General features: G+C 48.7%; 1 protein-coding gene across 2 annotated transcripts; it reads left to right on the top strand.

Moving 5' to 3' along the window:
* Positions 1-1,589: 1,589 nt before the first annotated feature.
* Positions 1,590-12,014, top strand: Il1rn (interleukin 1 receptor antagonist). Of its 2 annotated transcripts, XM_076833338.1 has the most exons (5): positions 1,590-1,615; positions 1,757-1,808; positions 8,413-8,501; positions 9,325-9,437; positions 10,740-12,014. In XM_076833338.1, exons 2-5 carry the CDS (start codon positions 1,795-1,797, stop codon positions 10,953-10,955), a joined length of 432 nt encoding a protein of 143 aa, XP_076689453.1. In that variant the 5' UTR covers positions 1,590-1,615; positions 1,757-1,794; the 3' UTR covers positions 10,956-12,014. The 2 variants fall into 2 exon arrangements, with proteins under 2 accessions (XP_076689453.1, XP_076689452.1); XM_076833337.1 differs by lacking the exon at positions 1,590-1,615 and having other exon boundaries at positions 1,693-1,808.
* Positions 12,015-15,574: the final 3,560 nt, after the last annotated feature.

The raw sequence follows: 15,574 nt of genomic DNA, 5'->3' as shown, positions 1-15,574 counted from the left end.
GGGGGGCTGTAGAGTAGCCCAGGGGAGCCAGGCAGGAGGGAGCGTGTCACAGCCGGGCTGGCTGCCTGCCCTTCCGCAGACGTAATGACAGTGATATGCCCCAGATGATTAATAGCTGTTCCAGAAATTTCAGTGAATTCTGGAAGTGACCAATAACTGCACAGGTCCACGCTCATCGCATCATTCCACCAGGGCTCAGGAGAACAACCAAAGCAAACATATGAGCAGACCAAACAGCCCTGTGGGTCCATAGTTTTCTATGGTTTCAAAGAGGCCAAATGATCCATTCAATTCCACACAGCTTCTGAGGACTGTGAAGGGGCACAGGTGAGCCACCTTGCCTGCCAAAGCTATTACCCAGAGTGAGCTTTGCAGAAATGTCCATTTGCTTTAAAGACCCAGGGAATTCATTTGCAACCTCCACAGATTTTGATTTGTTAGTTGAAGATGAAGTCAAATGCATTGAGATCAAGTGTGGTGGTGGGAGGATCCCGGGCTGCAGGTGAGAAGACCAGGATTCCTGGACATACACTTGGCATTAACAAGCTCTGTGACCTTGGGCATGCCCCTTCTCCCTTCTGGGACCTTCAGATCTCCTTAAAACAAACGGGATGTTTGATCCTTACCCTCTTATCTAAAAATGCCAAATCTGTGCTTCTGCAATGCCATTTCCCATCACATAGAAACCCCCTTCAGCTTTTTGCAATCATAAACGGGAAACATGATGGCCTTTTCCTGTTTAGAATTTTGGAAGACAGGAAATTCATGTTTATCAACCCGGAACGGGCCAGGAGTTGCCCCTTCCTTCCATCCTGCCATCCTGCCCCCACCCACCTGCAAGGAGGACACCGTCATCTTCATGCTGAGGCCCAGATGCAGAGGGAGAATTGGGGCCTATTTCTATCCAAGGGCTGAGTGCCCTCCGTTTCTCCAAGACCATGACTTTAAAGATGTGGGGAGTGGGGAGAGAACTGGTTTGAGAGTACCTCTCGGGAAGGACTCGCTTTTCTCTAGAACAGGGATCAGCACACTTCTGGCGCACTCCGGTGGCCCCCTGGTCTGTAAATAAAGTTGGGTTGGAGCACAGTGTGACCTTCCTGTTTGCAGACAGTCCGTAGCCGCTTGTTCAGTGGGACGGCTGAGTTGGGTGATGGCGTCAGCTGGACGGCCCACAAAGCCCAAAATATTTACAATCTGGTTCTGTACAGAGTGTTTGGCAGTCCCCTGCCCAAAGTCCAGCAGGCCATCCCTCCTTCACAGAAAACAGAGTGACATGATACAATCCCATGTACTGGGAGCCCTGTTCTGGGCTCTGTGGGGACAAGGGGACATTTCTGCTCAGATCTGGTTTTAACAAGTCAACATCCCAGACTACCTGTCAGGCAGAGGAGGGACTTGGACTTTCATTGCTCTCTTCCCATGAACCCAGTGAAGGGGAAATAGAAATCTTGATTTTGGGGAAATTGCACAGGGGAAAAAGGGGAGGGCATCGGTTACAACACCCCATTGCGACACTCGTTGGGGCTGAAAGTGACAACAGCAAGGGTTCTCGTTTTGGAATTGCGAGGGTATTTCCGCTTCTTGCAGTGGGACTGGTGGCAGCAGCCTGGCCCCGGTGAGTGACTACCTTCTTTATAAGCAGCAACACTGGCCCCCAAATGGCAGTCTCCACTGCCTTGCTGGGACCACAGGATGGAAATGTGCAGGGGTACCTGCAGCCACCTAATCTCTCTTCTCCTCTTCCTGCTCCACTCAGAGGCTGCCTGCCGCCCCCTGGGGAGGAGACCCTGCAGGATGCAAGCCTTCAGGTAAGGACATGAGGGCACAAAGGCCTTCTGGGGCCACCGGCTCTGCGGGCTCCAAGAGCTGGGTATGGGCAGGCAACAGAAGTGCTGTGCACAAAATCCGCGTGCTGCATGGACCGTCTGTAGGGCTTGTGTTTTAAAATACCCCAGATGTGTGAAGCAGGGCTGAAGCGCAGCTCACCTCCCCAGAGACTAGGGCAGCTCACCCAGGGTCAGGCACATGCAGAGATGCTGGTGTCTGGGCCAGCAGAGCGGGCCAGGGCAGGACACAGCCGGAGACCCCCACTGACTGTGGAGACCCCGGTCTGTGTTGACTTATTGGAGGCTTCACTTCCTGGTGCCTCAGTTTCTCCGTCTCTGACTTGGGCTCATGATGACTTCCTGTGTGTCTTACGGGTTGTTGTGAGTGAAAAGCAATTGAGCCGATGACAGTGTCACAGTGTCCTGGTGGCCGAGAGTGCCTAAAAATGATTGTGAGTTTTGAGATTAGGTCCAGAGTCCCAGGCGATGGCAGCGCTAGTGCATATGGGCGTGCTGCCTGTGTGGGTCCCCAGCGATGTCCCTCTCCACCCCCGGGAGTTTCTGGTCCATGGCTGCAGGTTGGAACTTTGAGTGTGTGTCAGTGTCCGTGTGGGTCCCAAGACGAGGCCCTCCCTTCCCAGACGCAGGACTGTCTGCTTTCTGAGTGCCTCTCACCAGCTGCGGGTTGCAGAAGGGCTCTGGGGTCTTCTAGCAGGGATGTTGAATCCCTTCAGGCTGAGACTCATCTGGGAACTAAGGACAATCCAAAGAAGTCCAATGCTCACACGTGCACAGCCCTTTGGTTGGCCTGAGGTCCCCTCCCTGAGCTAGTGCTGCTCAAGCCCCAGGATGGCAGGTGTCACCAGAGGGCTTCACAGGTGAGGAGATGAGGCCCTTCTGGGCCCTGGGCTGGCTCTGTTTACTCCATCTCAAGTTGCCAGTCCTGCTGTCAGCCACAGGGACACGTCAGCGAGAAGAGAGGATTGGGAGCCACCAACACGTGACTGGGTGAGCTAGAGGAAGCCAGCTTGTCCCCCGGGGGGACAGCCGCCCCTGCCAGACCCAGGGCAGGTCACTAGATAGGAGAAGGTTTCTAGCAACAGACCCTGTGGGTCCAAGGCTCAGTGAGTTAGCGGCAAGGTGTTGTGTCCCTGGAACTTCTTACACTGAGCTGCAGTAGCCCCCAATCTCAGGGGGCTGGTTTACATTGAAATGAATGACAATAGAGTCAAAATTCAAGTCAAACCGCACCCCCCCGCCGGCAATTCCGAAATTCAATGGACACAGGTGGCTGCCATATTGGACAGGGTGACTGCAAGGCTTTTCGGCATCCCAGGAAGGTCTATGGGACAGGGATGCTCTAGAGCATGCTCTGTTGACCAAGAGGTGCCCGTGCTGGGGTCTGGGATGAGAAGCAGGCTGAGGGGATGGATAGCAGGGGCTCCACTCACCAGCTGGGGGAGTTGGACTGTTGGCCTCAGTCTTCTCATCCATGTCCTGGGTGTGCAAGTCCACACTCCTGGAAGAACTGGAAGCAGATTAGGTGAGCTCTGGGAGACACAGGAAGGTGTTTGCTGGGGGCCTGCCCCAGTGGGGTCCAGGGGGTCCTGAAGGATGAGTGGCATCGGTGCAAAGGATGAGACAGGAGTCGTTCTATTGGAGCAATCTCCAGAGAGAGAGCTGTCAGCTGCTCTCTCCCTGTCTCCTTTTATTCTGCTCTTTTTCTCGTCATTATGGGTACAGAATCATTAATAAAATGCGTCTTCAATTTAAAATCTCCAGATTTTCCCCAGGATGTGACATTTCCTTACTTAACAGATGCCAAACTACATAACCAGACTCCATGTCTCCTAACCTGTCATTAACACTTAAGTTTAAAGCACACCTGTACTTAAGATCCCATCTAAAAGTCCCCTCTAACAATCTTATAATATATTCTAAAAGCATCTAAAAATGCCTACATTGATTCTCATAAAACTGGTTAAGCTGCTTTCTCAGAGAATTTCTTTGTTCCTTAGTCAAAGTCCAGCAGTCTTAAATCTTTGTAATCTTTAACGAAAGGGCAGGTTCTGCATGTCCATCCCCCTGCCGCTAACATCAACTATGCTCATCATAAATCCCTAAAGTAAGAGAGGGTTTCTTAGAAGGACAACATACTTTTACAAACCTTTTCTCCCCTGGATGAATACCATAACCAATCCTTAATTAAACAGGCTACATATGGTGGGCTTTGTGCGACAGGCATGATAACTATCTGCTTAGGCTTTTTAAGAGTCTGAGGACATGAATTTGGATTCTTAGTTGATATAATCAATTGTGGTGTCCAGAGTTCCTGTAGCAATTCCCAGAATGATTGTGGATATTTTTCTGTTTTGTCCTAAATGTCCTAAGAGATAGTAAAACAGCCTTTAAGTCATGAACCACCAGTTATATTCTTGGCCACCTAGAATTTAAAGTCTACTCCTGAATAGGAGTAACCCATCCAGCTGAGAACCATTGATAAATAGGCTCCAGTTTAGACAACATAATACTTGGCCATTGTCTAGCAAAGAAAGGACTTTGTTGTTGAAAATCTGTGATGATCATGGTCAGGGGAAAAGATAGAATGATCACATATTGGAAAAGAAGAACCTTGAGGGAAAAATTTAAATCCTTTTTCAATGTACACACATTTATGCCAGGAAGGAAATCCAAATCGTCTATCTATCCCTGACCATGAATTTTTAAGAAGAGCTTCAACTCGGGAACAGTTTTGAACCACAGGAGGAGCCTTTTCTATACATAAATAATCTTTAAAATTATGTAAACCTAAGGTTAAAATAGAAAGTGCCCAAAGATCCTTTTTGTTTTTATTAGATGGGGAATATGCTTAAAATGTCCTATAATTAAGCGATAAACAGCCTATTGGTCTAGCAACAAAATAAGTAAAACAAAGAAGAGGTAAACGACTGTCACCCTTAAAATTAAAATTATGAGTCCATACAGGAGTAATAAAATAATTAGATCAGTATTCTTGGCAAATACACTCATATCTCCTTTTCCCAGGGTAGTAAGATGAAACAAATGTGGGTCAGGATAATGTGCCCCAAAATATTCAGAAGATACATTTGCTATTTGACAGGCAAGAAGGGTTAATCTGCAATAATATCAGGTGCATAGGAATTTGAGAAGAAATAAGTACTGGAGCTTGATCAGTCAGTTGTTCTATCTGTCCCCAAGTTGGTGGTCTTGCGGATCTCATAGAAGACGCTTGTTTAGGTAACAGTTGAGAAGTGTTGAAATGTAATTTAGAAAGAGGTGGAATCAAGGTGGTTGTCAGATTTTCCTTGGGCACCATGGCCAGTTGTGGGAAGTATTGGAGATTTGGAGGGAACCATCTGTTCCGCTTCCTGTTCTGAAGACTGGGACGCAGAATCAGTCTATCAGGAATCCAAATGGGAGAATCCGCATCCTGCGGGAAGAAAGAAGCATACCCTCGCCCACAAGTTAATAATATATTAATCAGGTCCTTTTCATTTTCCCATCAAGAGATCTTTCCATTTCACTGAAGTTTTCGCTGATATTTCTCATTTTCCCAATGTCTTAGCATGAGAGTTACTCCTTTATAGTCACAATTAAGATGGTTAATCACAAACAAGGCATGTTGTAGACCATGACGAGGAGAACTGTATTTGTATTTTCCTTGAAGTTTAGCAATTTGAGCCTTTAGTGTTTGATGATCTCTCTCAACTATAGCTTGTCCTTGAGGGTTACAGGGAATCCCCGTAGAATGAGAGATTGTGAACATGTCACAAAAATTTTTAAAGGCATTTGAAGTATAAGCTGGTGCATTTTCTGTTTTTAGTGCTTTAGGCATCCCCAAAATATGAGAAACAAATAAACAGATGTTGGACCATATCTTTATATGCTTCCCCAGTTTTTGCTGAGGCAGTAATCACATGGGAAAATGTATCAACAATGACATGAACATAAACTAATTTTCTAATGAAAGAATATGAGTGACATCCATTTGCCATAAATCATTAGGTCTTAAACCCCGAGGATTAACCCCCATGGGGTTAATGTTGGGCAGGTTTGACAATTTCTAACAATAGTCCTAAGCTGATTCCCTAGGGATATGAAATTTCTGTCGAAGGGCAGAGGCATTTTGATGATACAAAGTGTGACTAGCTGTAGCTTTTTGAACAGTAAAAAATGGGGGTTTAGTTAATGAATCTGCTAAAGCATTGCCTTGTGACACTTTTCCGGGAAAGTAAGAATGTCCTCGGATATGTCCTATAAAATAAAGATGTTGTCTTTCTAGGATCAACTTTTTGTAAGGAATTAATGAAAAATTGTAGTCTTATGCTGAGGAAGACAGGCTGTTTCTATATGAGGAAATATTTTCACAATAGACTGACAATCAGTATAGAAATTAAACATTTGACTTTTAATTGGGTAAAGGCCATGATTCCAGGTGCCATTTCTGCCCTCTGAGCAGAGGTTTCTTCTGTCTGTTGAACATAAGTTTTATCACTAGGAACTACAGATGCTTATCCATTTGAAGAACCATCATGAACACTAAGACTGCTGGTTGAGGTAAGGGCTCAGAAGAGAACAATTTTGGAAAAATGATAGGGTGGTTCTTAACCAGGGATAACAAAGGATGAGATGGCAGATGAAATTTAACGCGACCATAATATCCCTGTAGGGCTATTTGCCAGTCTTCAGAATGTTCCATAGTGTATTTAGTTGATCTCTAGCATAAGGAATCACCAAATTGTGCACTTCTTTCCCAAATAACTCTCTACTTCTATGCCTTCCCTTGATTACTAATAATGCAATCACAGCAGGATGCCACAGATCCCCTGTGGGTGTATGAGGAGTCGCTAAAATAAGAAAATCCAAAATCTGAGTATAGCCAACTCTTTGCAACTGTTATTAACCGCTTCTTCTACCTCGAATAAGGCCAGGTTAGCCTCTTCCGTCAAAACCCGAGGAGAATGTGGGTTTGAGTCTCCTCTCAAAATATCAAATAATGGTTTAAGTTCTGTAGTAGTGAGTTTCAAAAAAGGATGAATCCAATTAATATCTCCTAAAAGTTTTTTTTAAATCATTTAAAGTCTGTAAATGCTCAATTCGTAATTTTAAATTTTAATGGGAAACAGATTGAGTACTTATAATTCTACCCAAATAATTATAAGAAGGGGATTGCTGAATTTTATCGGAGGCAATGATTAGACTAAAATTTTATAAAGATTGTTAACATCAATAAAATATGATAAAGCAATTGAACGTTTTGATGAGCAATTAATACATCATCCATATAACGGATAACATAGGCATCTTTATATTTATCTCTGAATGGTTGTACTGCTGATGCAACATATTTTTGACAGAGAGTAGGGCTGTTTTTCATACCTTCTTCTGAAATTGTTGGCATGGTCGTTTCAAATTGGCAGAGGGAAGGCTAAAAGCAAACCTTTTTACAATCATCAGGATGTAATGGAATGGTAAAAAAGCAGTCTTGTAAGTCTATTACCATAACGTGAGATCCTTTAGGGACAGCTGTTGGAGAAGGGAGTCCTGGTTGTAGGGACCCCCTATCTTCTATTGTAGCATTGATAGCTCTTAGATCTTGTAGTAATCTCCATTCTCCTGATTTCTTAATAAAGAATATAGGAGTATTCCTTGGACTATTGGAGGATTCTATGTGTTTTAAATTAGTTGTTCCTTAACCAACAAGTCTGCAGCCTGTAATTTTTCTGTTGTTAGGGGCCATTGATCTACCCATACAGGCTCATCATTTTTCCAAATCATTTTATCTGCTGTTTCAACAATGGCCCCAATTAAAAAATCCTGTTGAGCCTCTTCTAAAAAGGCAGTACAGAGAGAAACCTCCATTTTAATCATTATGTCTCAACCCCATAAACTAAAAGGAAGAGAAGGAATCACATATGGCTGAAAAATGCCCAAATTTTTATTATTAGTCCATTTAAGCACTTGAGTGCTTTTTGTTACATTAGTAGCAGTTCCAAGTCCCCTGAGTATTGAGGGAGTCACCGTTGTAGGCCAGGTTGAGGGACAAGCTTTTCCTGCTATACAAATAACTTCTGCTCCTGTGTCCAATAAGCCTTCAATTATTTTTCCCTGAATCTTTAGTTTTTTCATAGGATGAGAGATTTGAAATTTTTTTAACCCCAAATGCCAAATCACTAGAACCAAAACCTCTAGTTTGTCTTTGATCTTCTGGAATAGTTCAATTTCCTCTCGATAAATAGGGAAGTAACAAGATCTGAGCAATCCTTTGCCCTTAATGAATAATCAAACTTTTTTGAGATGAAGTCTCTACTAAAATCTTCATGTCTCTAGCATAATCAGAATCAATAACTCCAGGAATAACTTAATTCCTTGTAGAGAAGCAGGCTGAGGAGGTGGGTAGGAGGGGCTCTCCACTCACCAGCTGGGGGAGTTGGGCTGTCGGCCTCAGTCTTCTCATCCATGTCCTGGGTGTGCAAGTCCACACTCCTGGCAGAACTGGAAGCAGACTAGGTGAGCTCTGGGGGACACAGGAAGGTGCTGATGAGTGGGTTCTTTTCCTTTTCAGGATCTGGGATATTAATCAGAAAACCTTCTACCTGAGGAACAACCAACTAGTCGCTGGATACTTGCAGGGGCCAAATATTAAATTAGAAGGTGAGTAGTTTCCAGGGGAACCAGTGTTGTATGGGAATTGGCTCACTCTGTTCCTGGAGTCCCAGCATTGCCATCCATCCCTGCAATTTTAGGTGCCATGTTCTAATCCCTGTAAGTTGGAAGCTGGGGAGATGGGAACCACTACAGGACCTTCCCTTCCTCCCGTGCCTATCAGGGCTCCCACATTCCTGTGTCATTCAAACTTGAGCCAGCCCCTGATTAAGACCCCCTGTGCAAGGCTGGGCCGTGTCCCATGAATAATCACGGACACCATGTTCTGGTTCACACTCCAAACCAGCTGGATGAACTTGGATGGACTTCACCCCGTGCCTAGGTTTCCCTTTAGTAAGCTGAGGGTCCTGGGGTGGAGGACTGGAGATTCTTTCAGCCCTGGCATCCAGATACTCTCACTTCCTTGTTTGGTAGGCAGCATGGTGCTGTCTCCCTCGCCCCGCCCTGCCCAACCCCTTGCTCCCTCTGCCCTACCTTCCTGTCCCTGCTGGTAGTTCTCCCCATGAACTTGCTGGGGACTGTGTGCTGCTGTCCCTGGCGGTTGGCAGCAGGGTTGTTGACCTGGAGCACAGGAGTCCTGGGAGAGCGAGGGGACAAGTCACCTGAAGCAGAGACTAGAGCCTCAGCCTCTGGGGAGTGCTTAAGCAGGGAGTGAACTTCCCTCTGGACACAGATAGGAAGGTGGGGCCTCCCTGTCCTTCTGACCCTGGATTTTAGCTGTGGAGAGGGGGCCAAAAACAATACTCAGGGTCTCCTCCACATCCCTGCCTCCTCTTCCTTCCTCCTGATCCTCCTCTCTTCTCTTCCCCAGAAAAGATAGACATGGTGCCCATCGACCCTCATGCTATGTTCTTGGGGATCCACGGGGGGAAGTTGTGCCTGTCCTGTGTCAAGTCTGGTGATGACATCCGGCTTCAGTTGGAGGTAAGGATCTGTTCTGGGGCATCCAACCCCTCCAAAGCCCAGTGGCTTAAAGGAGTTTGTTCTCATGATTCTGTGAGTGGCCCAGGATCAGCTGGGCTGTTTGGATTCACATGGAGAAAGGTGCTGGGGTCCTCCGGCGGCTGCCTTCCTCAGTGACCTTGACTGGTGCTGGTGTCCGGCACGGTTCCTGGCCCTCGAGGCTCTCAATGTTTGGGAGTTAGCCAGACTTCCTCACAACATGGCGGCTGGCCTCCACGAGGGATCATCCCAAAGAGACAAGCCTCAGTGGGAAAGCACCTATTAAACTTCTACTTGTGTGCTCCTATCCGCAAATGGCGGCTGCATGGCTAAGTCTGGACTCAGCTTGGGAGGGATGGCCCAAGAGTGTGAACACTAGGAGGGGGCACAGTTCATTGGGACCACCAACATGACACTTTATCACAGGTCCTGAACCACTATGGGCCACAGCACTGCCCGGGGGACCTGCCTCTTTGAACAAGGCCTATCCTCAGGACCTTTCTCTTCTGAATCTTATCTATTTAGCTTGAATGGTAGGGATCCCATCCTGACCCTTGCTACTCTCTGGTCCCATTCAATAGTAATGGGCTGTCCCAGTCTGGGGGAAGATGGCTTTGTCTCAGAGGCTTGTTGGGCAAGATCTTCATCCAAATGCAAGTGTCCATATCCATGACAACGTCACTTCCCTCCACCAGTAGACAAGGGAACTTTTTTTGGAGGGTGACAGCTGTTCTGTGTGGAGCAGGGCTGGCCAGGATAGCTCATGTAACAAGTCAAATGAGCCTTGAGACTCTGCCCATCTCTCCTCCACCCACTTTCCTTGGAGGCTCAACCCTGACAGATCCCAGCCCTGGCCTCTGTGGATGGGTCTTGTGTTTAGCAGACTTCCTGGTCTGTGGCCAGAGTGGCCACATTTCCAAAGTCAGGGTATGATGAGGGGCCAACTGTTTGTATCCATGCTGTCTTATGAGACCTGGGACCCATGGTCTCTGGAGACCTTGGTGCTGTCCTATGAGACCTGGGACCTGTGGTCTCTGGAGACCTTGGTGCTGTCCTATGAGACCTGGGACCCATGGTCTCTAGAGATCTTGGTGCTGTCCTATAAGACCTGGACCTGTGGTCTCTGGAGACCTTGGTGCTGTCCTATGAGACCTGGGCTGTGGTTGCTGGCTGGGTCCAGGCATTTCTCCAACACTGAGCCTGGCCCAGCCAGGGGCCCACAGCATGGTGAGGGCAGGACTTCCCAGGCCCTCAGCCATCATCCACCTGACTCTTGACTTCCAGGCAGTTAACATCACCGACCTGAGCAGGACCAAGGAGCAGGACAAGCGCTTCTCCTTCATCCGCTCAGACAACGGCCCCACCACCAGCTTTGAGTCTGCAGCCTGCCCAGGCTGGTTCATCTGCACGGCGTTGGAAGCTGACCAGCCTGTCAGCCTCACCAACAGGCCCGAAGACACCCTTGTGGTCACCAAGTTCTACTTCCAGGAGGACCAGTAGTCCAGGCCAGACCTGCCCTTCCACACTCCCGGGCCATTGATGACTCCAGGGCCTGCCTGTCCACCCCTGCCTGGGGGCTCCTGACAGCTGTGAGGTCAGAGGCGGGACCTTTGCAGGGTGGACTCTGGAAGGAGGCATCAGAACCCCACAACAGGATTCTGCCTGCAGCCTTTTGGTGACCCCCACCTCCATGCTGCCTCCAGAATGATCATCTCTCCAAGTGCAGATGGGATCCCAGCAGCCCCTGCTCCAAACCCTTCTAGGTTGCCTCTGGCCTCTCTCTGGGCGAGGTGAGGTGGGGAAATCCAGACCACCTGCCCGCTGAGCGCCCCCTGCTCTCCTCCCTCTGCTCCATTCCCCCTGCCCCACACATGACCCCCATCCATCAGGTCACTGCCCTCCCCAGGTGGCTTCATGACCTGTGTTACCAGCTGAGGCTGGACCCTGGGGAAGTTTGCTGTTGTTGGTTTTGGTTTTGGTGTTGGGGATTGGACCTGGGGTCACCCTGTGCGAAGGCACCAGCTCTTCCACTGAGCTCCATCCCGGGCTGTGGGAAAGTCTTTAAGGGTCTATGGAAAGTAGAGATCAAGGAGTTCATGGTAATATTTATTAGCCAACTCTACTTCCCGTGAAGGAATTTGGAGGTTGGATCCCTTCTGAGAGGGATGGGGCATTAGGATGTCCTGCACCTGTGAGGTGGCGGGAAATGAGAAAGCAGGTGGCATATGACCTCATTTCCCTTCTTTTTGTAATGTCCCAAACTTTAAAAATTAAACATTAGTGGACTGTATTGGAGCCCTGTTCTTGTCCTTTTTGAAACATTCCCGTACTCTGAGCCCGTGCCCGGCCCCAAGCACCGTCTGCACTCCACATACGTCCCCTGCTCTGCACTGGGAAGATGGGACTCCCCAGGTCCTTCCTGCTCTGCCAGGACCAAGGAGTCCAGGAGCTGCTCCTGGCCCATTCTGGTGCTTCTGATGCGGAGACTGGAGTGGGACTGGCTGTGCCCCATCTGGCTCCCCAAAGGCCATGGGCTCCTCGGGCAGGAAACAGGATTTGTGTGTGTCTCGGGTCCCTGGGTCTGAGCCTGGCCCTTGGCCAGCACGCAATGACAGGTGCTGTGTGCATTGGGTGGAAAACTTAACTCCCTGTGACTTCAGCGCTGTGTTACAATAAAACCTCGAACATGCCTACTGTGTTGCAGATGTCTGTCATCCCTTGTGAGGCTTGGGACACGGAGGGCTGGGTGGACAGGCAGGCCAATGGTCTATTTCTCTCTGAGAGTTCTTTCCTCCTTGGTCCTCACGGTCACTGGATTACATGGGAGCAAATGTCCCAGGCTGGCAGGTGTGGACAGCACTGTCCACAAAGAGCCCCAACCGGAAATACCACCAATGCCCATCACCTCCATCCATTGCATGTAGCGTGACACTCATAGCAAAGACAGTGAATAAGCCACAGCCAGGGGCACCCGACGTGACAGGCAAATCTTACAGCATGATGTGGGGTCTGAGGATCCCAAGGGTCCAGAGGCTTTGTGTGAGCTAGGTCCAGCCAAGTCAGTCCCAGGGACCCTCAGGGGGAGCTCTGGGAGCCTAGCCACACCCTGGCTCTCCTGCTTGCTCCATGTGCACACTGGCGTCAGCTCCAATCTCAGAGGCTCAGTTTTCTTATCTGTCAATGTAAATAAGAGATAATGCCGAGAGCCCAGAGACAGCCATCTGTGGTTACTGCGATGAGTCCAGCAAGAGTCTGTGTGCAGAGCGATCTGCCCTAAAGCCGTGTTGCTCCCAGTGTGGTCTGTGGGTCGGCTCCGTCAGCACCACTCGGAGTTAAAATGCACATGCCTGGCCTCCCGTCACACTTCCCAGCTTGGCATCTTGGTCTTCACTCGGCCTCCCGTGAGCCCAGCAGGTTAAAGTCTGAGAAAGGCGGCTCTAAAGTGCAGCCCCCATGCAGCGTGTGAGCTCTGACATATTTATCCAGGGGATTCTTATGAGTTCAAACCCAGTTCTTGTCCTTGCTCTCCATCCCACTAGCTCCAGACCAATCCCCAAACTCCCCTCTTCCTGCCTTTCTTTGACTCCAGCTGTTCTAAGGGAAATCTTCTGGCTGGCACCACTCTGCCAAAATGTCAGCCCAACACAGGCAGAGGTTTCTGTCTGCTTTCTTCCATTGTGTGTCCCAAGTCCCCAGCTCGAGGCTTGGCGTGCTCTGCACACATCAGCTACTTGGAAAATCAATGACTTGGCCACTGATATATCAACAGGGATTCAAGGGACTTGGGGGCCTAGCCAGGAAAAGATATGACCATGAGGTGACAGTAGTATGAGCAATGCTGGGCGATGCCCTGAGGCTCTCTGGAAGGTTTACAATGGGAAGAATTTCCTCACAGCAGGGGTCTATCCAGAGGTGCGGAGGTGGGGAGAGGCCAAGGGGATTCCCTGGGAGAGGGAACAGGCGGTGGCCTGTGTGCCCAGATGTCATTCTGCAGTACAATGGGGAGTCTCTGCTTCAGAAGGCTCCAAAGGGCAGCAACTTGGGGCCAGGTCCTTGTCCCGTGGTGTTCCTGGGTACAGCTTCATGCAGGAGGAAAAGCAAGCAGCTCTGAATGGAGAAACAGTTGCCTCTTTGGACTGTATTTAAGTCACTGGTTGTGCAAATATTTGAATTTGATGACAGGTGAGGTATTGAGCTAATGGATCTGGTCTCACTCAGCCTACAGCAAAGAAACCCACTTCCTACTCAGTACCCAGAGCCCAGCTGTGGCTCCTCTGTGTGATACGAGGATGGGGAGGTGGCTCTCGAGAGCTAGGCCTAGGGAGCAGGCCAGGCTATTAGGAGGTAGTGCATGGTGACTGAGAGGCAGGAGGGTCTCTGTGGGAGGAAAGGCGGAGAAAGAGACCTGAACAAGCATCCAGATGGACATCATCACCTCTGTGTCACCACAGAATCCAGGATGAGTTTGGAAATTCCCAACTGAATTCAAGGTTTTCTGACCCACATTCCTGTCATTTCCTGATAACGTGGCCAGGTCCAGCGGTCCCTCCATCCTGGGTCTCAATGTTCTCGCTGGTAAAAGGAAGGGACTGGAGTAGATCTGCATTCAGTGCCAATACCTGACCTTCCTATCCTCACAGAGATTCTGGCCTGGTGGCCTGGGTGGCACAAGAAGGTTTCAGCCACTGCTGAGACCCTCGGGGGCCCTGAGGCCACGTCCTCCCAGCTGCCCACACCTGGCAGTGTCTGTCAATGTAAAGGAGGCAGGTGGCCTCACTTTGGGGAGGGATCCTTTCCAAGTCAGCGGTACATTTCAACTACTTGTTAAATTGGGCTAAAGGTAGAAGGTTTTCCACTTTCTCAATCTCAAGACTGGTTAAGACTCTTTGAGGTTCACTTTTCATTTTGCTTTTTTGCCCAATTGGGGAATACTTTTTGAAAAACTTGGAGAAACTAAATAATTCTGTGTTTTCTCTTTGGGTCACTATGAAATCCCTAAGCCACAGCAGCAAATCCCAACAACCTGATATTAAACTTTGTTTTATCAGGAAACGTCAGGAAGATTGTGAAATAGATTTGGGGGTTCTTCACCTCTCACTGAAGAACATTTGAATAGAGGCACTAGGGACTTTCCAAAGAATGTGCCAGAATGACCAAGAGATCTCCAACTGCCTCAAGTATGGAGGGGGCAAGAAAAGAAGCTCAGGAAATGTCCACCAGGGGGCAGCCTTTCAAAGGTGCCTGATGCTGTTCTGGAAAGATCCCCGAAACACTAACACTGCCATTGGTTCAGTTGTGGAATGTTAAACTTTGCAGACCTCAGAGTGTAGGAGGTTATAGCTTTAAAGACTCCCTAAGAAAACTCTGGATTTCTCTCCAAGAAATTTTTTTTCATTCAAACATTTTCACTTAAACTAATTTGGGGTAAACATTTCATAGTGTACATGTAGGGCCTGACCCCTGATAGTATCTGATTAATGTCTGTTCTCCAAAGGGTCAGACCCAGGAAATTCCAAGGGCCTTCTGGACCTGCTTTAAAGGCCCCCTCCCAGGTCTGGCTTCCTGCTGAAGACCTCTTCCCTGAATGGCCGACTCAAGTGTGGAACTGATCCTACCCCCTCAGCCCTGGAACACACCCCCACCTGCTGGACTCAGTGCACCTCCAGTCCACCTGGAGGCCTGAGAGAGCAATGTGCAGATGTGGCTCCCCAGGTCCCTCCTGCTGGCCCATTCTGGCACTTCTGACCCAGACACTGGAGTGGAAGCTGGCTGTGCCTCTGTCTGGCTCCCCTCCAGGACATGAGCTTCTCAGAGCAGGGAGCAGGACTTGTGTGTGAGTCAGGTCTCGTGGGACTGAGCCTGGCCCTTGGCTGGCACAGGGTGGACAGGTGCTGTGTGCATTGGGTGGAGAGCTTCTTACACCCTGTGACCCCAGCGCTGTTACAATAAAACCTGGAAATGCCTGCTTTGTTGTGTCCATGGCCCTATGAGACACTGAGGGCTGGGGGGACAGACTGGCCAATGACCTTTCTCTAAGGGCTTTTAGTGTTGGTGGATGGTGGACGGAGACTTCAAAGACAGACCCAAAACTCAGACATTTATTATAGTGAAGAACGGAT

This window comes from Callospermophilus lateralis, chromosome 14 (genome assembly GCF_048772815.1).
Source record: "Callospermophilus lateralis isolate mCalLat2 chromosome 14, mCalLat2.hap1, whole genome shotgun sequence".
Taxonomy (NCBI): domain Eukaryota; kingdom Metazoa; phylum Chordata; class Mammalia; order Rodentia; family Sciuridae; genus Callospermophilus; species Callospermophilus lateralis.
Note: the sequence above shows the minus strand (reverse complement) of the source record. Positions and strands in the feature narration are given on the sequence as shown.